Source organism: Pocillopora verrucosa, chromosome 4, assembly GCF_036669915.1.
Source record: "Pocillopora verrucosa isolate sample1 chromosome 4, ASM3666991v2, whole genome shotgun sequence".
NCBI lineage: Eukaryota > Metazoa > Cnidaria > Anthozoa > Scleractinia > Pocilloporidae > Pocillopora > Pocillopora verrucosa.
This window is the reverse complement of record NC_089315.1, coordinates 17,916,253-17,937,196: the sequence shown is the minus strand read 5'-3', so window position 1 is coordinate 17,937,196 and position 20,944 is coordinate 17,916,253. Positions and strand designations below refer to the sequence as shown.

At 38.8% G+C, this 20,944-nt stretch overlaps 1 protein-coding gene across 1 annotated transcript; it reads right to left on the bottom strand.

Moving 5' to 3' along the window:
* Positions 1-25: 25 nt before the first annotated feature.
* On the bottom strand, positions 26-18,223 carry LOC131769174 (uncharacterized). The gene is made up of 28 exons (XM_059084925.2): positions 17,887-18,223; positions 17,369-17,491; positions 16,857-16,919; positions 16,381-16,434; positions 15,467-15,538; positions 15,157-15,200; positions 14,426-14,514; positions 14,097-14,185; positions 13,252-13,342; positions 13,048-13,161; positions 12,339-12,449; positions 11,718-11,758; positions 10,954-11,030; positions 10,611-10,683; positions 9,584-9,786; positions 8,064-8,551; positions 7,230-7,599; positions 6,133-6,616; positions 5,808-5,858; positions 5,363-5,449; positions 5,000-5,098; positions 4,376-4,429; positions 4,132-4,221; positions 3,631-3,722; positions 3,401-3,452; positions 2,128-2,888; positions 1,689-1,791; positions 26-671 (listed from the first exon to the last, which is right to left on the bottom strand). The coding sequence occupies exons 1-28, from the start codon at positions 18,130-18,132 to the stop codon at positions 516-518; spliced, it is 4,377 nt and encodes a 1,458-aa protein (XP_058940908.2). The 5' UTR covers positions 18,133-18,223; the 3' UTR covers positions 26-515.
* Positions 18,224-20,944: the final 2,721 nt, after the last annotated feature.

Below are 20,944 nucleotides of genomic sequence, written 5' to 3'. Positions count from 1 at the left end.
ACAGAGAAATTCACTTCTCCTCAGTGATTTTATTTTTTTTTGTTTTTTTACAGCTACTATTCCTATTTTTTTTAAATTCAAATTATTTTTAAATGATCAGCATTGCACTTTGATATTCAGAAGATAAAAATCACGTTGGCCGTTTTTATGCTAGAGACGTTAAAGTTGTCTAAGATGTTAAAGTCGTCTCGAGACGACTTTAACGTCTTAGACAACTTTAACGTCTCTTGCATAAAAACGGCCATTTATATTCTCCCATTCAATTTATGTGCACATACGTTTAAAAACCCGTAACGAAAACCTATTCATCACGCGAAGTCCTTTCCGACTTTTTTTGGAGTATTTTGAATTTTCTTTCAGATTCACCAAACTTACAATCGTTGGACTATACGTTCCCATCACTAGCTTTATCTCAGTTGCAAATTACATAGGAAGATGGCTGCCAGCTCAACAAAATCGTATTGCGTGACGAGTTCCCTCTCTCAATTGCGTTACTAAATACAAGTGTGACACCGCTAGTCGCGGGGCTGTTCTCCTTCTGATTCACCGACAGTTTCGCTGTCATCGTCTTCTTCCTCCTCACTACAAGAATCTTCGTTTATTGAATCTCTATTTCCTTCTCCACTGCTAGCCTTAAAGAGATTCAGTAGATCCATAAAACGCTTTTTCACCTGCAAGTAGTACAAAAAAATGGTCATCATAACGTGGTAACTTGAAAACTTTGCTGTAGTGTAGCCTCCTAGGCGAACAGGCTCTCAGGCTCGTCACGCAATTTTCCTCCCTACGAAGGCGTGATAGGGACGAATAATTACGTGACGAGCCTAAGAGCGGCTGCGTAGGACTGGGATACAATTCTTACATATTTTGCGGATTGCTCTTGATGTTTTGTTATTCATTGTTGATTGCCTTAAACTGTTTGTTTTAATTGCCCGTGTTGAGTGCTCTTGTTTTGAATGGTTCGGTATTACTTTCGAAAATATCAGTTTCCGGGTACTGTCACTGGAAAATCAAATTTAACTTGGAAATATTTCGTTTCTTTCCTGATAAATGTTTCGTGTCGTGATAGGTTTGCACGTGCTCATAAGAAAGTTTTCCTGTTCCAGTATATTTAGTAGTTGGTTAAGTAAGCTATTATTTCTTGTCGCTAACATTGATTTGTGGAATGTCAAAGGAAGTATTAACTGGCATCGTGTGATCGAGCCTTCACAAACTAAACAACGATGTATTTAATCAAATAGTCGCTAGTAAAACCGCATGCGTAGATTAACACTATGATTGTCGAGCAAGCCGATGTAACAGGAAATTAGCGGCCACGAATCATTGAAGAATGTGTAAAACAAAACTGGAACTTTGTCAAGTTAGCTTAAATTATCTTACCACTCCAGACTTACGTATCTGGGTGTGTGTATCCGTAGCTAATAGAACATAGCATTTTTGTAACTCAAAAAAGATGGGATTGAGTTAGGTCGAAAGACAGAACGTGTAGTGTTGGATTGTGAAGAATAAAGTCAAGTTAACCGAAAGTATATAGTCCAAGTCTGTAGAACCAGCGTGTGCAGAGTTTCCTTCTAACGTAGTGAGAAGTTCTGCGAAATTTCGCTGCTTGAACAAAATACGTGGTTTTATCCTATATTAAGTCCTCAGGGGCTGAAGAGTGAACGAGAAATGCCAGCAGTCCGCACACCCACCTCATCTGCTGATTTCTTTTCTAATCCCTTTGCAATTCGTTCGAAAGTTTCAGGTTTAGCGTCCATCTTTTGGCACGTCTGTAATATCACTCTGTCTTCCTCCCTAAAGAAAGTTGAAGAAAATAAGATCAGTCATTCCTAATATTTCACTCTCTAAATGTAAGGTGAAATTAGATAGCCAGTTGGTCATGAATCAGAGACTAGATTATGCTAATTCAAAGGAGGGATAATATGCTTTCTGTTTCTTAATCACATTAAAGATTTGATACGACTTTAACCACTCCTTGCAACCGATTGGATGAGGACAAAAATATTCAAGCGCGATTTAATGTAAAAACCTCTAAGTCTCAAATTTGTTTGAGTCCAAAAGAAAATTTAAAAGGTCTAAGAACCAAAAAATGCAGTACGACAAAACTGAAAAAGAAAAGAAATTACTCACTTTGTCCACAGCAGGACCACTTGTCCGTCTTGACTACGTTGAAGATTCTTAGCTGGTACCACAGCACCACCAGACACAACATTTGCAGCATCGCTATCGCATCCACTTGCCTCGGCGTCTACGTCACTCTTGATGACGTCGCCATCGATATCGTCACCATACATAAAGTCGTCATCGTCATCCTCTTCGTACCCGTCATGCTCTATGTCGGAATTCCCATCATCCTCTTGTTCCTCGCTATCGGAGGTTCTCCGCTCGCCTTGTACATCATGTTCGAGGCTTAAAGAGTCGGGATTGTTGGAGCTGCCTTCCTCTCCGCGGAAGCTGTCGTTGCTAGTTTCCGATTGTAGTGATGTGGTGACAGAAAGAGGTGCTTCAAGTGTGCTCACTTCAGCTCTCTGCTCATCCATTCCACTCCCCTCCTCAGCCGATTCTGTATTTGCCGACATTTCAGAGGAAGGCTTCACGTTTTTCGCTGCATTATCTTCTTGAATTTTCCCTGTGAGATTGTCATGTTTAACCTCCGCCTTTGACAGATCCTTTCCACCTGAGTTACTAGTTTTCGCTTGACTGGCTTTGTTCCTGTTTCCCATTTGTTTGCTTACATTTCCTTGTTGTTTTGTTCCTTTCGCCGTCGCACAAGGCTTTCTTGCCTTTCTTGAGTTCGAGTTTTTTTGCTGAGTGTCTCCCTTGGCTGGTCTGCCTTTGATTTTCTTGGGCTCCATAAAGCATGGTATAACTACTTCCTCAAAGTCATCTACCTTAGGAAACAAAGCACGGCTGTGTTATTATTTTCAATCCTAGAGGGGCATAGGTTGTCCTCTTGAGTAACACATATCCCTTCACTGGATGGTTGGGGAGGCGTTCTCCCTCCTGAGATCTAAATTCAAATTCTCCCCTCTAAGTGCTATATATTGTAAAATAGTTTATTTCTAACTCAAGATCACACCCACTAAGGGCCTATTTACACGATACGACTTTGTCGCATGCGACAAGCTTACGATAGGCTTACGACACGAATTGTTTCGTGTAAATCAAACCTACAACTCGCTTACGACTCTTAAGTCATGTCGTAGGCCTGTCGTGAGCTTGTCGCATGCGACAAAGTCGTGCCGTGTAAATAGGCCTTAACTGATACGTTTGTCGATCCTCCTCATCTGTTTACAGAAAACTTTACAAAGAACAAAATTAGAATTCCAGTGCAATTTACGAAAAATTCTCATTTTATACTTTTTTTTTGGCTTTACTGAAGTCTAAAAACTTTTTACTATACCTCTGGTTCACTTCCACTTCCAAATTCAATTTCCTCAAAATCGTCGTCGGAACTATAAAAATGAAAGGAAGAACATACAACGTATTTTTTTATGTCTAAAATAGGAAATACAGGGTCATACAATCCCCTACCACACAGAAATATAGGGTCATACAATCCCTTATCACACGGAAATACAGGGTCATACAATCCCTTACCACACAGAACTATAGGGTCATACAATCGCTTACCACACGGGCGGTTTCAAGTCATCAAAAAAGGAGTAGAATTCTTCAATAAGATGGACCTGTCCTTTTAACATCGGAATAATGATTTGCCGTAACTGAAACGATAAAAACAATAACGCATGACACCTCTACTATATGTACAATAACCGGGTTACATATTACACGACACAACATGAGGGCAAGTCCATACAATATCGTGAACAATCAGCGATTTGCTTCTGTACAGGCCTTTATTCATACACGGTATGAAAACAGCAGAGTTGATTTTTGTACCATGAAAATTTTGCGGGCCCAAGACTGGGTCGGAGCCCCAAAGAGAAACATGGGATATGAAAATCTACGAATGCTGCGACTTTCGATGACACGTCGATTATTATTGCAGTTTTTGTAAGTTTTCCAATGATGGCCAGCAGAGACACGTGGAACACTGAAACAAAATTTACCTGGACGAAGTAGCCTACTTTTGGTTAATGAACCAAAGCAAAATAGTTTTCTCTGATGTACCTCCAAAGGATCTTTCACTAATTTCTTATTCCATGAATCGAAAGCGTTGATGATTTTCCTGAACTGTGAAGGACTCCGCTGGAAGTGCACCTTCAAATTAAAAAAATACATTTCTTACTTAATTAGAACATTCAATCCTTATGTCCCTAAGAAAGACCGAAAAATAAATTTCTACTTACAAGATCGGCTCATTTTCAAAACAAAGATGTAATAATAAGAAAGGAAAATATAACTTAAGGTATACCTCTAATTTCCTTAGGAATGTCCTGGCCCTCACAAACTCCGAGTTTGCCATAAACTGAGAAGGAAATAATACAATGCGAATAAATAATAGTCATAAGTCGAAAAGACACACGAAAAACGTTGTTAGTCAGTTTAAATGTGCGCTTCATATCCACAAGTTGTGCACGCAAACCAAGTGGCCCATACTACTTTTATACAAGTGAGGTTACCCTGACAGTTTGCCAGGTTACCTTGACGGTTTGCCAGGTTACCTTAACGGTTTGCTAGGTTACTTTGACAGTTTGCCAGGTTACCTTGAAAGTTTGCCAGGTTACCTTGAAAGTTTGCCAGGTTACTTTGACAGTTTGCCAGGTTATGTTGACAGTTTGCGGGTAACCATTAACACTCGTGGGTAAAGAGAGGCACTGTGACAAGAAAGTGTCCTTGCTAGAACCTTACAAACGACCCTCCCAGGACTCGAACCCAGACTTCTCGACCCAGAACCCGGCGCGTTCACTGTTGGGGCACAATGTCTCCCACTTGGCAGCTTAAAGAAACATACATGTAACTATGAAGACGACACTGTTCATAAACGAAGACGTGCCTACGTCGTCAATTTTCGGTAAAAGTCAAACATCTAACTCACCACGCCTGCTTCCACCGCTTGATGAGGTTCTAGAAATCCTACAAAATCCTCCACAAGACCCGGATACTGAGCCAACACTACCTCAATCCTCCTGTACAGCTGGAAGAAAAAATCGATAAGAGAAAAATCAAGCAAAAATGAAGGAAAGCTGATTGTTGCTTAGATTCAAGCAATATCCTTTCCCTTTACTGATCAATTCAGGTTATTTTCATATGCAGCACAAAGTAAATGACAGGAAAAAAATTCAGCTCAACAATTTCACACTACTGTAGACTGATACTGATTATGGAATACCCTGCGCAACTGGCAGTTTTGTGCGCTTCACGGTTATTTGTCCGCTAAGCGATGAGCAGTGAAGCATACCTCGACTGGTGAACATTGCTCAGCAGAAGACGTCGCAAGTGTCCGAAGGAATTCCTCATAAGTTGCAGAATCATCCACGAGCTGTTTCTAAAATAAACAAAGAAGAGAGTTCTATCGCCTGTTGTATGGGAGAAAAATTACAAAGACAGCGATACTTTCTTCATACGCGATATCAAAATCAAGCTTAACCCTTAAACCCCTAAGAGTGATAAGCATCTAATTTCTCCCATCAGTATCCCCCCTGAATCGAACATTGAGGTCAGGAGAATAAAGGAGATGATCACCAAATAAAGAAGTTCTTGATTGTTAAACAAATTCTCCTTGTCAGCAGGTTAGGAAAATATATAGAGAATATAATGGAGAATACGCATACTGATGTTAGGGTGTAAAGGGTGAAAGGAATACGTCGTATGAAACTGAGGATTCTAAATCCTTTCAATCTTACCTTAACTTTGGCTAAAAAACTTTCCGCAAATGCATGTGCTCGGTTTATGACCTGAAATAATAAGAAAATAAAACTCACATAAGTTAGGACATAGAAAAGTACATCCTGCTCATTCCACGGCTAAAAGACCTCCAAAAAAATCATCAGTGTTCTCGCCTACGATCTGTTGCTCTCTTGAACAAATCAAATCAAATCAACACTGAGGAAGAATTTCAAACGAGAACTATTTGGTGCGAGCATCCCATTGGTAAATCTTCCCGTGCAACCCTTGCATGGAAGATTTACGTATACAAAGTAAACACGACATTATCAGTGCTATTTTTACCTTTGGATCAGGTTCCAGAATATAATTTCCCGCCAAGCTCGCTTGTGAATTTGGAGTGGGTTTACGCGACGTTCCAACTGAATTTCCTCCGCTCTCAGACCCAGAGATGTGTGACTTTGACGTCACACGACTACCAGTCACACCACCTCCGTTTTTGTCACGCGATGTCTTGTTCTTGGACGTTGTAGCAGGCTTGTTAGTGGCAGTCTCCGAAATTGCCTTATCCGTTGATTCCTTCAAGACATTCTCTTTGTTACTTTCATTAGTCTCTTTCACAATCGTAGTGTTACTCGCCGACTGAAGATCACGTTCTACAGAAGGAACACTTGCTCCTTGTCCTGCTATGCCTTGTGTTTGTTCAACAGTTTCCTCGTTCACTGGTGAGGTGGTTTTCATGACATCATCAGCGGCTTCTGCTTCTTCTGTTACAGCTGGTGATGGCGCATGATTCTCAATTGTTTGACTGACACTCTCATGGCAGATACTACAATAAAATCGATAAAATACATAAATGTAATACCAACCTGACTACGAGATTGTAGAAAAAGACCAAAATAAATGAAGAGTCAATTGCAGTAAAAGCACAGAGTCCAAACATAACCCGGACACAAACAAAATTACTCATTTCAGTTGGGATCATCAGATGAATGGTTTCACTGTAGTTGAACGCCTTTTGATTGAGTGTCGTAACTCCTAAACCTTGAGTAATCTCACTGGATGGAACATCGCCGGAACGGGCAAGGCGTCTAAAAATCGCCGTTATATGGTATGTCTAGTAAGGGAAGCTCTATGCTCTCTCTGTACTGCGTACACTTGGTTAATTTCGCCGATCGCCGCAATCGGCAAGAAAAAAGTCGCCTAGTGAGTCAACGGCTTTGAACAAAAGTGATTCCACGCTAGTCTCGATGCTCTATCAGACCGGAAACAATGAGGTAACTACCATGAAAAATGTGAGGACAAACGCATCCTCGACCTAAACAAAACCATCAGTTAAGAATACAGACAAATCTTCCACTAATCATTACTACAATGTTTTACTCAGAAAAGTTCTTGGGATACTAAAAGGAATAATAGATCTTATCAATTACACAACCTACCTAACGTCTGGAGATGTACAAGCACTTATCACGTTGGGTTCAGGCAAAGAATCTCCACCTTTAGACACATCTTCAAGTGGTTTCATTTGCGTCACTACATTCCATGGGCTGACACTTCTTGGTACAGCCACCCAAGTCACCTTCCCCTGCTCTCCAGTAGGCGAGACAGTCGGCAACGCCAAAGCACACGTTCCTCCGGTGAGTTTAGGTGCAATTGGTCGGCCATAAGCTGCACCCTCCAGGCTCTGCTGAATGGCCAGGGCCTCTCTCCTTTCTTGACTTTCACGCCGCTCCTTCTGCTTCTTTTTATAATTAATCAGCCATTCAGGCTCCATTGACTCCCTCCCACGCGGTCGACGGCTGCTAAATTCTGAAAAAATAATTTCCAACAATTCATATTGCAGTCAGTGTTACCTGTGGAATTAAGGGAAACGCAAAGGACGTGATCCAGTGGTTAGCGCGCTGGACTATGGACTGAAAGGTCTGAGTTCCAGCCTCGGCCCGGGTCACTGTGTTCTGTTGGGTTGCATACCTTTGACATTCAATTGGAAATTTCCCGAAAGGAACGAGGATAAGCAAGAGTCTAACAGCAATGATCCACAAACCACGTTCGACCTGCCTTGCGCAGAGAGATTATCATGCCAACTACAACATACCCGCAAGAAGTTAGAAATTCGCCACTCTTCTACTACGAGTTTCAACGAGTGTTTTTTTCCTGGCGACCATGTTATTATTTTAGGTCGCCAAGACTTTGAGAAAAGTCGAGCTTTGCGTGCGAAAATATGCGCAGCAAAGATGTGCAGAACATTATTACGGAATGACCCTCAGTTTTACCTGAAGACACTTTGATTTTAACTGGCAATTCCCACAGCACTTTGTTTCTACGGTAGTACTTGACAATGTTCTCTGGAGCACGGGCTGACAGCAGATTTTTGCAGCGTATCTGCAGTTGTTTAGGACTCTTGACTGGCAGCAGGTGTTCTTGGATAAGCTCCCACCTTTTACCATGTTGCTTCATACCCAGAGCCAAAAGGTTGTCTTCAGCGTCAGAGAACTTCACCCTGAGTCCATTGAGCTGCTTAGGCGTGTCACCCGTTCTTGGTAACAGGTTATGATGAGGAAGAAGCTCAATAAAACGGAACACACTTTTAAAAGTGGCCATCATCTGGATGTTGGTATCCGATGGCGATGGGAGAAGATCGTCCGTGAGAAGTTTCGAGCGTTTAGCTTTCTTGGCAGCAGCTTTGCCGTCTTTTTTGGGCACGTTACATTTTCGAGGACTTGGAGTTCTTCGCTTCGTAACATAGGCGCTGTTAACAATTCTGCAACAGTTAACATGTTGAGTTCATTTCACTATCATTGCTGCAATCCTTACGGAAGATAGTAGGAAAAAAGTTGATTTTACTTCACATCAACAACTCAGGTTGCAAAATGTTACAATTTCCCTTTCTGAAAACCAAATGTTCCTCACTACTTTAACCTCCTCTTTACTCTTCCTAAACGCATTACCCATCCCTTGCTCACTTAAGAAAAATTTGTATAAAATAACTGCAGTGACCCAGCGGTCAGTGCACTTCACACTAGCTGCAAAGGACCGGGTTCGAGTTCTGACCTGATTACTTAGTTATGTTCAGAGTAAAAACACTTTTTACTCTCTCGGCCCAGGCGCCTGTTTCTCGAAAGTTCCATCGATTTATGGGTCCGGAGTAATAATTTTAGATTTCATTCAAAGGAATAATAATGCGAGCCTTGGTTAAACATCAGCCCATCCTGTTTCTCCTCGCCATACATTTGTTGTTTCAATTGCAAAACGTTCATTTCTATATCTTGAATGAGACCCAGCTAGGAAAAATCTACTTTTACAGGCCCTTTAAGTTGTCGGGTATTTGAAGAACAGGGCTCCAGGTAACGATGTCACAGCAGATTTTGGCCTCCGGTCAGGAAGTGCTGGGGTATAACTCTGTGATGGACTAACATCCTATACAGGGGAGTAGGTGTAGGTGTAGGTGTACTCCTCAGTAATCACTTCATGTTTCTGTAACTAGGAAAAGCTCCACGAATCAGGGCCTTCCGATTCTTAACCCGACCTGACCTGACCTGACCTTTGACTCCAACCATCAGCCGATATTTGATCCAAGGCGTGCCGTACTACCGTAAGGTATTTACATACTGTATTTATACCATATTTACATTATTTACATTTATACCGTATTTACCACGAAGATCTACACTACCACAATTACATGCACATTCACATTCGGGCCTATTAAAAGCTTATTACTGGCTGCCCTTGGCACCTAACAAGGAATATATGACCACTTTTAAGAGGTAAAGGCTTAAACTAAATGCCTTACTCAACAGCTTCCTCCAGTCCTGAGAAGGTAAATGCTGAGTTATGTACAACACCATCCCCTAGTCCTCTGATGAGCTGTGCATTGGATGCTCTGTCTTGGAAACTTTTTAGTTCGTTGACATACTCGCGAGTTAGCTCAGCCTCTTTATGCAGGCTCTCGTCTTCTCGAGCCATCAGGTTTATCTGTGTCAGGAGTTGCAAATGCTTAAAAAAAAAAGGAAATTGAGAGTAAATTGTTACAGCAAACTTTTGCATATTTTTCCCACCAGAGCTATGGCCCAGAGGGAAAAGAAATACTATGACTACTCACGTTAATCATTGTTCACAAACTGTTAAAATTTTCTTTATTTGTATAAAAACCCATTAGGGTTGTCTTGAACTGGATTCTGTGGAATCTGAATTACCTCAAAGGTGGGGGGGGGGGGGGGGGAAGAGGGAGGGGTTGGGAAGTATCCTCACGAAGGGGAGATATGTCGCAGAAGCTATTTGTAGATTGCACCTTATCGACACCATTCAGTCACGACTTACATATTGGCCACCTAAAGACTGCATCAAGACTGCTAGGAACATAAATGAGATAAGTTTCTAAAGAAACTGAGGTGCTATGTCGGTGGGAGAGTGTAACATGGTAATTTAGTATTATCAACTGAGTTGATGAGGTAAATTGGCCGTCGTAAAGAGTTTCAAAGCTGACGTTTGGAGTATTAGCCCTTAGTCAGAGCGAATGGCGAAGGGCTAACGCTCGAAACGTCAGCTTGGAAACTCTTTACGGTGACTAAGTTACGTTAACAACTCAGTCGAGAAAGCTAAATTACTCTGCTAAAAGCATAGTCTAGAGCACTAGAAATATACTGTTCAGCCGAAGAAGGGATGTCTTTCTGCAAAGTTGCTTCTCTTCTGATTTTGCCACCAAACAACCGAAGCAGTCCTGACTGCGTGAACCCATCATATTTGCCGGAAAATTGAGTGACCTTGCCTCTCCAGGCTGGCTCCACAATATGTAATAGTAGCATGATAACGGAGCCTACCTGTTGCAGTTGTTCGGTGAGTCTCTCCAACTGTTGAGTATTGAGTAGTGTCACATTTTCCTCAATGGAGGACCTGTAGATGTTCAATGATTTCAAATATGAATCAAAAATTAACTCGCAGTGCCATTATAAGAGATGGCAATTGCTTAGAGTAGCAAAGAAGAAAAGGGTAGAAAATACTACTCATGAACAAAATTTCATTTCACCAAAACACTGATGATGTTACAAATTACCAGAACGTTGTTTAAAGGCAGTTCACGCGAGGAACTCTTCACCAATCAAAAGGAAGATAAGAATGCACTAAATGATATTGGTAGAGAATGATGTCAGAATTGAAACTCACCTGACGTTGAGCAGTTCCAGGTAACTGATATCTTTACCCTCCTCATCTAAACACCGCACATCTTCAAATTCGTCATACTATACATTCAAAGAAGAAAAATAAAAAATAAAAACCTACATCCTCTCTGAATGCATAGTCAAGTGAATCAAGGAGATGTGTCCTGACTTTTTAGGAGTAAATGAATTGGCACATAGAAAGTCCATAAAAGAATGGGGTATAAATCATTGTAGGATAAGCTGAATTATACACCTGCTTTAATTGGTTTGTACTTATGATCTGCTGGAGAACAGACCCATACAAGACTTCACCATTAACAACATTTTGCCTCTCATTAGATAAAGCAAATAGATTCCATTTAGGTGTGAAACTGTAGCATGACAGATCACAGATGAGGTCAAAATGTGGTAAGACCATCAGTGTCAAACTCGGCTGCTCCTTGTAGCCACTTTTTTGTTTTTACTACATCTTGATGTCATCTGTGATCTATTTCTGCACTGAAACATGGCCACATAGAGTGTATTTGTTGAAGAGGAGATTGTTTCCATTTTGCCATTTTAAATGAATTCATGATTTAAATGAAAATACAGCACAACTCCAATAAACAACAGTGAGCTCCACCACTCCTTTAATTTATGGTATCAATGCCAATAAAAACAGTTAAAACACTTCACAGGCCTGGCTAGTAACATATCACACAGCTGTTTTCAAGTCACTGATAATTTTCCTGTTAGAGCACTACAATATTACATGACTTGTTTACTCACATCTTTCAGCAATTCTTCAAGTAATTCATTCACTTCCTTCTCTGAAAATCACCAAAACACATGCACTAACATTTAAAAATCAACATTTTAACAAAATAAAGAAAATGAAAACTTCTATTCCTATGTGTTTTAATAATTCTGAGGATCCTGCTATGTATATACTCTTGAACAAGGTTTAAAAAAGAAAATCTATTAAGTGATTGCCCTGGGCAAGTAAAATTCCTTGCTGGGCAGACAAGTTTTCATATCCTCTTTCCTACTAGATATACCCACAACAAGCTGGATTTCAGATAACTTAACCTCGCGGTCATCTGATTTTGTTATCAATAGTATGATTACAGACCGAATTGGACTCCACTAAGTCCTATTACCTTTACTTACTACTATTTAATAAATTGCTCCAATTCTAATGTTTTCCTTTAACAAACAAAAATTGTATGAACCATGATGAAAATGAGTAAGAAAACATTCTATCCCCTCTTCTTTAAGTCATTTATTTCAGTCATCTATTTAAGTCTTCCTGCCCATCTTCCAATAACTCAGTACTTTTTTTTCATTTTATTTTCAATTAAACAAATTTAAAGGGAGAAGCTTGAAGGGAGAAGCTTGAACATCACTTACGTGGAATTCTGACAGCCCTGTCATTTCTATATTCCTCTTTTTCTTCTCTTTGATCTTCAGCCATAAAGTTGTATTCAGAGTCTTCATGATCCTCTTCACCACAGACTTCATCTGGGATTAAAATGGAAAGGAAAAAAAAAACATCATAAATGTGTTTTTGACTTCTTCCACTGATAAGACCCCCTCATTCTCCCTTTCCCAGACATTCACTTCCCTGGTCTGGGATTGATAACATTATGGCACAAAAAAGAGCTGTCCTAAAAGCCTGAAAAGGTCCTGCTTTGCTTTAAACTGGGAAAGATCTTCAACCAAACAAATGCATAATTGACAGGCACATCCCCTTCATATCTATAAGATGTTATTAAACTAAACTCAGAATTTTGCATGAAGAATTGACAAAGGTTAAAAAGGAGATTTAAGCCTTTCCACATTTACCAGGCTCCTTCTTGTTACAATACATTGGACAATTTTGAGCTTGTCAAAAGGATTTGTGTCATGCAGATTCCAAACAGGACAAGCTATTCACATAGAGAACATGCCAAAAGTTTCTGGCCAGTGCTCAAAGCCTAAGTATTTATTTTACATGCAAGCTCTAAAGAACACCAAAGAACCAGTCTCCTATTGAAAGAAACTAATAAAAGTACTCCACGTAAACATACATGTAAGTTTGTATTTTGAGAAACACAACTGGCATGTATAGGAACTGCACCTGAGTTTATTAGTCCTTGAAGCCATTTCTGCCATTCTATATCTTCAAAGTCCAAATCATCTTCCTTGATTGTGTCATACATGTCAGCAGTGAAGTCTGGTGGCTGGAATGTCGCTGTCAATGACAACAGAAGACCATCAGTCAATCAGTCTCTGTTAACTGAACAAGACATTCAAATAAGCAAATTCAGCCCTAACGCATTACCTTCAATTTTTTCAAGGGGGATGTCCTCAAGTGGGAGCTGGGAGCGAGTTCTTTTGGCTATCAAGTCACCTTCTTCCAAAACAATAATCTCCTTGAGACAGAAGGAAGAGAAAGAAAGTAAACTTGGCTGGCAACACAACTTATCACAAAATTACTGAATGCTGATTCAGTGAGACAGAAGGCATGATTCGTTGATTGTAATTTAACTGAATGAAGCTGTGTAATGTTGTAAACTGTATTTTGAAAATAAAATGTTCATTGAATCTATTAGTCAGTTATGTTTGTTTGACATTTGTGGTGGCATTTGAAAGGGCTTCATCGTAAGTGTCCTTGAGCAATTAAGGATTAATTTCACTTGAAATTTTATGCAAAATTAATCCTTAATTTTCCCTCAGCCCATGCGGTCACATGTGACCCTCCATGGGAAAACAGACATAAATGCTTTTCTGTTGAATGGTCACCAAGGCCACCAAAGCAACCAAATCACAGCTCACCTCCATGCAAGTTAGCAAAAGTACTTGACAATGCCCCTATAAACCTCCCTTAGGTTCCCCACATCCAGTTAGGAAAACAGCTACAATGACCTGATTTAATCTTCCTTATAATCCATCTACCTTCATCTAGTATTTAAGCAAAAGGAGTGGTATGCATACTTTAAATCAAATTTCTAAACATGATTGTAAAAAAACTATTTCACCCTGCTGTTCACGTGTATAGAATTAAGGATTGCCTCAGTAGATAGAGCCGGACAATAAAATCAGTGTTACATGTACAATTTTGACCTACAGTGTACATATAAATACAGTGAAATAAATTATGTTTATAAGTCAAACAGAATCACATACTTCATCAGGTGGAGCTGAGTTAGTTGCTGCCACTGGATAAGGAACTTTGAATGGTTCCTCTGAAAGCTTTTTACTTAGTGATCTTGTCACTGATATGGAAAAGGAATATACATGGTTGGTATCAGAGTTAGTGGGGCTAATAAAACAACCACACACAAAGGGACAAGTTGTTATTAGTAAATGGAAAAAGTTTTTGTGTGTCCACCTTCTGAAAAAGCCACCAACAATCATATCATTCATGGAATTATTGCATAAATTCAAACTTGTTTAACTTCGTACAACTTGGTAGTTATGACTTATACTTTCAGTATAAAGTTTAAAAGTGTTACCTGTTTTCCCTGATTGTTTGTTATTGTCCTTTGTATCATCCGTTTTTTGCCTTTCTGGTGTGCTTGGTAACTGAGGTGAGGCAATGTCACTAAAATAAAGATAACAAACAACTTTCTAAAGCTACAATAGATAATGTTTTTTTAATCCTATTAAAATTTCTCAAGTTTTTTTTTAATCACTTTAAAATCTATTCAATTCTTGGCCATCCTGTTTCCAACTTGGCTACAGTAATATAATTATCATCCATAACAATAATTTGACAATAATATTATTACTATCATCATTATTATTATGAGTTAATTAATCAGTATATTTTCCCCTCAGTAAATAATTATTTTGCAGACTCCTTCAAGGCAGTTAGAACATGTCACTGAATATGACTCAGAGTATTCTGATGTACCTGCTTTAGCCCTTTTATTCCCAATGTTGATTGAAATGGAATTCCTCCTTAAATCTCAACACAATTTCAAGCAAACAGGTGACAAGAAGAAATTAAACACCACATTCTCTGAGCTTAATTTATAAGTAATAAATGCTAGACAGTGCTAAGAATAAACACTTTGATCCTGAGAGTGAAAGGGTCAGAATTGACCACATGCTGACAACCAGGAGAAGCTGCTTTTGGTTATTGATAAGCAACCCCTATAATTTTCCAGCCATAAACATGTGCAAAAGTCCTCCAGACAATTATCAAGAAGATAGGCAATAGGATAAACATGTGAAGTATTACCTTGTAAAAGATACACAGCTTTCCGTGTCTTCATCACTTCCATCCTGCAAAAAAAAAAAGAAAGAAAATCGACAAATCAACAGATGACTCTTTCTTTTGGTTTACTTTGTAAAACCCATGTGGAACGTCATAAGAACATGCAAAAATTTGAATTAAAACATTTTTGTAGGTCATTATGCCTATAAACCACTAGACAGGATTTGAGTGGTGCTTATAGTGGTGCAAGAATCCTGCACCAGAAAAGAACTTATCTCTACACATCTACACATTTATTGCAGATTGTACATATAAATGCACTTTTATCAATGACCTCTTCCTCCTCTGGATTGTATTCCTCATCAGATGATGAATCTGGAAGTTCCAACTCTGTGAAATGAATCTCCTGTAAAACAAATAATTAAAAAAAAAAGAAAGAAAATTGACAAATGTTTCATTGAATCAAATAGCACAATCATGTTGTAAACCCAAACAAAATAATTATAAGCAACCAATCAGCTTTAAACCAACTATTTGTTGAATACAACTGGGTAGTTTGAAATGGGGCTGCTCTGCAGACAAGTGTGTACTTGCTTAATTAAAAATAAAAAAACCCCTTTCATAGAGCTGCATAGAACAGGATTACAACTTAAAGACTGGTCAATATTTCACAATGTTGCACTGTAGACACTTTTTATCTAGCAGGTACTGGAAATGATTGGAGGAAAATGTATCTCATTAGGAGAATAACACTTCATAACTCTTTTTTGAAATTTAATGGTAAGAGATAATTCAATGCATATCCACTATTGTAAATTAAATATAGATTTCAGGTTAAAATGATTTTAAACTGTTTTTTGTTGAGGACCTTGTTATAGCAATTATTTCAAAACAAAGCATGGAAAGTAAAAGCAAAATGTTATTTTAATATTATGAGTGTTTACCCATTATGACCTAATAAATTCATTTCAAAACATGACATTTCCATGGACAAAGAATCTAACCTCCCTTTGGACAATCACTGTACGATACCTTTATTACAATGCTAATATCTTAAATTTGCAGACAAGACTTTGACTGCAATGCTCAACAAGTTTGCTTCCAATTTCCAAAAAGTATCCAACAAGTCTCTTTGCGCCAAAGTATTTTTTCACAAGCATTTGATTTTTCATTGCATACACCTGTAAATACCTTGATAACCATAATAATTCTACTTGCAGCAGGTGTTATGAGACTTGTATTTCATACCTTTTTTCTGGATATCTGCTGTGTTCTTAAGTCTTTCATGGGTGACTGGGATGCCTGTAATGGAAGTGTATGAAGTAATATGAAAGAGATGCAGGGTCATGCTACATGTAAGTCATGATTCTGATTCTCCCAGACAACTTGACTGTTCCATGTCAGGGTATGAAAAACAGTTCAGAAATGTAAAGATGTAGTGTTAAAAAGATGTATGTAACCTGACATAGAGTGTACCATGAAAGGTAAAAACCAAACAAGCAAAGCAATCTTTATCCAAAATTTGGAAAACTCAAACTTTTCAACTTAAAATGTTTGCAAAGTTTGATCAGCTAATGACTCTTGTGGTGTAAAATCATTAAGAAAATTGGTGCTTTCAGAGACTAATTTTGAAGACCTCTAGTCTTGCTTGTTGATGGTACTTGATATAAAAAAAAATTTTACTAAAAACGTTTTTCATTTAAAATTTTTAACTAATATCTTACCAAAACAGCAATTGGATCACCTTGGTTTGTCTGTTTTCTCTTTAGCCTGGTCATTTTTGGTTCCTGATAAAAATAATTAAAAATTAGTAAGTATGAAGGAAGAAAGTAACATAATTCTACTTAACAGTACATGTCTCATTGGATGGGCAACAGAATATTGTTCAAAGAAAAATGACAGAGTAAGTAAAATTAATAATTGAGAATGTGAGTCACTTAGGGAGCCAGTGTTCAGGAATCTTGAGTGATTTTAGGTGGTAATAAGAGGACTACTATAGGCAGTAAACTACATGTATACAGGCTACCATCTGAAAAAGAGAATACTATAGAGCTCTCTGTAGCTCAGGGGAAGAGCATGGAAGCATGTAATCCAAAACCTAAAGGTGTGATTCCTCACATGCAAAAAAAGGCAGACCTTTTATTTTATCCCATGTTAAGACCAAAAGATTACAATCTCAAGCACAAAATTTGACAATTTTTCTTATCTATTACAAAAATTTATTTCAAATTCTTACAAAATCCAGCTCTATATCAGGGTTTCCAGGAGTACTGCCTGGAGTAACTTCATTCTCCTCCTTCTCAAATTCACCAGCCACGCTTTTCACCATTGCAAGCACTCTCTTGTCTGATACAACATGCTGTAGATGTATGAATATAAAAACCAACCAGATGAGAGAATTTCGAGAATCAGAGAAAATTGTTTATATCTCAGTAAGGGTAACTTATTCCACCTTGAAGGTCACAATGTTACATTTATTCAAACTGCTCATACAACGGCTGTCATAAAATTTAATTTAAGTTTGAATGGACAATAAATACAATCAATGGTAGTTAAAGGTTATTAATCTTCTTTGGAACAAATTGCCCCAAGCACCAATTTTTTCAGTATTTTCACTTAACAGAAAAGGTATCTTAAACGAAAACATTGAAAGAAACTCATCGTAGCACATGTACATGGAGAAAGTGTCGGGGCTGATTACAAACACCATACGTACTATTCAGTGCCTAAAACATCACACAACAAAAGTCTTACGTGCAAAATACTCTTCACGTTAATCGTTGTTAACTTGTTCCTAGCCGCATTTTCCTCCAACTGTTCATCTATATCATCAATCTGTTGCTGTTCTTCATAAGGTAGATTGGCGACATTGTTGCTGTCCACCTCTAATCTAGGATTAGTCTGTTCATCGTTTCCTTTCGATTTTCCCTTTTTCCTGGTGAGATCTTCATCTTTCTTGTTTTCTCTCTTCCGTTTCTTACTATTTTCAGGTTTAGGCATTATTGAACCTCGCTGGAGGTTCACCCGTAATTCTAACTACTTGCGAATTTTCTCCAAGATGTTACTAAAAGATTCAAGATGTTTTCCGCCATTTTCTAAATAACACTACCCATGATTCCGTTCAGGAAACATAAACCTGCGAATTACCCTAGGGGTCAGGGTAGTATGGATTTGGGATGGTTGATCCCGTTCCTCCTCCGCCCGCGCCCGATTTAAACTGCAACTCGGGCGGAATCAAAATGTCTGTGGTTTGTGTCAGCAGCGTTAACAATGGAGGTGATTTTATTGCGGTCATGGTGAAGTAAAGATCGCACAGTTTTGAACATTTTTTTTCCTATCTAGGAAGCATTTGCCTATTATTTCGGGAATCAAAATGATCACTTGAGTCAGGAGCCCATCGATGGGCTCCTGCTTGAGTGCCTTCCGCGCATAGCGCTTTTGCGAGAATTCTACGAGATTGTTCCATTCACAGCACCAAATCTAGATATTTTCTAGTAATGCGACTACTCAAAGATTTTTATCGGTGAATACTCGGATCTCCTGCTTAAATTCATTTCGTCCGTTTCATTTACTTTGCAAAAAGCTGCATATTAATTTATCGCATGAAATATCGGTGGCTAAAAATTTTAAGCTAGTTAGGATTATGGTTAAGAGAGCAATGGATAATAATTACAATAAATAACAAGAGAACTTGACACACAAAAAAAGGAAGAAAATAAAATCTTTGAATTTTGAACGTCTGTCAGTAGAGTAGGGATCGCATGATGAACCGGTAACAGCAGGGGTAGTATCTGAGAGTCTATAATAGTTGCATCTATGGATTGACAGCATATAAGTCCCTAATCTAGTGTTTAATGTGGTGTATTCATTCGCCTGAAAATACTGAATACTTCAACACTTCGAATCAATTAAAGGTGAGCCATGGGCGAATATCATATAATGAAAGCATTTTTCACGAGCTACGGCGTCTGATAACCAAAATGCCGTGACGGTTTGGGCCACAATGTTTAAAAACTCAATTACAAAATCTTTTGACCGGTTAAAATAAATTTTATGCTTCCAGGAAGGTGTACTAAGCCTTTGTACAGCACGTGGTTCTAGCAGTCATAATCAAGCTGAAGTGAATTAACGCATTGCGTAGACATCAAACGCAACTATACAATAGCTTGAAAACACGCAGACTTTCTTGAACGAGGAAAAGGTAAAAAAAAAAGAAAAAAATATTCCCAATATTATATCTCATCCAGATATATCGAACTCAAAATCGTGTGAAGCCGAATGCAGAGTTCACATAACAAGGGAACGATGCTCTTTTTTATCTCTCAACTTGTCCTCACCAGAAAAGCGATCAAATGTTTTCCGTGAAATGCAAGCCTGTTTAGTTGTCAGCTGTGTGCGCAAATGCAGGGGCGATGGTTTTATAGCTCAAGGCTTCGCCGCCAATAGCTTTGCGCACTTATAACCTGAAAGCGCAAACAAAACTGAGGGCTACGCTTGAACATTATGTTGGGATTGGTGTGATCAGTAGACTTAATATCAACACTGGACAAAAAATGCCTTTGTTGCACTATTTCCCCTTCATGATTTTCACGTGCAATATGATGATTATGTTCGCATGTATATATTTATATACTTTCGAATGTGGCACTAGAAACAGTTTGGAAACGTCTCATGGCGGTATTTCGAAACAGGCATTCACATGATCAACGTATGACATAGCATGATTACTATGGTACCAAAAAACAGCGAAGATGCGACCTCACCTCGTTGACCAATCAGGGTTGCTTATTTCAAATTTTTAAATGTCGACAGCAAGCTTGCCAACGAGTATAAAGGCGGCGTGCGCTGCTAAAACGCTTCATTTCTCTGTTGCGGTTGCTTGAGAAAGTTTTGCTAAAAATTCGCGTAGAAAATAAAATTGAATAAGAATGGGATGTACCTTGAGCATCCAGAAGAAGACAAAGGTGAGCTTACTTCAAGTGGTTGAGTAAAGTAGTCAAAATTCGTTTAAAAATGCGCACTTTTGTTCAACGGAGCAACCTTCAACTTTTTCCAACAAACCGTTAGCCTTTGTGACATCATGCGCGCGCGACACTTGCATCGAGGTTTTGAACTTGCGCGGCACCTGGGACTGATCTTATATTTCAATACCAGAAGCCATGGTAACATACTCATGTTACGAATCCAGCTAACGATTTTACGGAAAGCATTCGACGTTTTGATATTTGTCAAATAAAGAAAAACCCTACGCCTATGATCCGGTAGGCTCAAAATTTGACATCCTTCCCAGCTGATTTCAACTCTTAGTATATTGATGGCGGTGAATTCATGGTCAATATTCTGAATTTTTGGAGCACAAAGAGAAAACGAAATCTTGACTCGGCTATCTCTCTCTTAAATCCGATCTCTACACAATTTGACCCGGCTCTCTTGAAATTTCTTCCACAACCTCATCAGTAAAAAAGAAGCAACTTCTTTGTGACCTTGACAATAGAAAGTTTAAACAACGTGAAAGTAGATCTTTTTGCACTTTGCTTTTCCTTTCGTGACCTACCTTTGAGCCCACGGTAAGAAATTTACTTGGCCTATCAATCTAAACTGAGATTCTTGACTAAATGCCCCCATGTTAGTGCAAGACTTATATGCGAGGAAAAAACCTTCAAAACTGGGTCAAATGATACACTTTGGGCCGGTTATTTACACGAGGTCTAACGCAAACCACAGTTTTACGCAAGCATTGGGCCTTACGTATTCTCTATCTTAAAATTGGCTAGTGGAAGACGCCCTGATAACACAGGAAAACCTCTCTAAA

Bases quoted from the DNA above. Each gene is read 5' to 3' on its own strand.
- LOC131769174 (XM_059084925.2), bottom strand. From the start codon at position 18,132: ATGCCTAAACCTGAAAATAGTAAGAAACGGAAGAGAGAAAACAAGAAA. The intron at 13,162-13,251 runs GTAATGCGTTAG...TGTCATTGACAG, and splicing joins CCCCCTTGAAAAAATTGAAG to CGACATTCCAGCCACCAGAC. The intron at 4,222-4,375 runs GTATACCTTAAG...TTTAATTTGAAG, and splicing joins CATTCCTAAGGAAATTAGAG to GTGCACTTCCAGCGGAGTCC.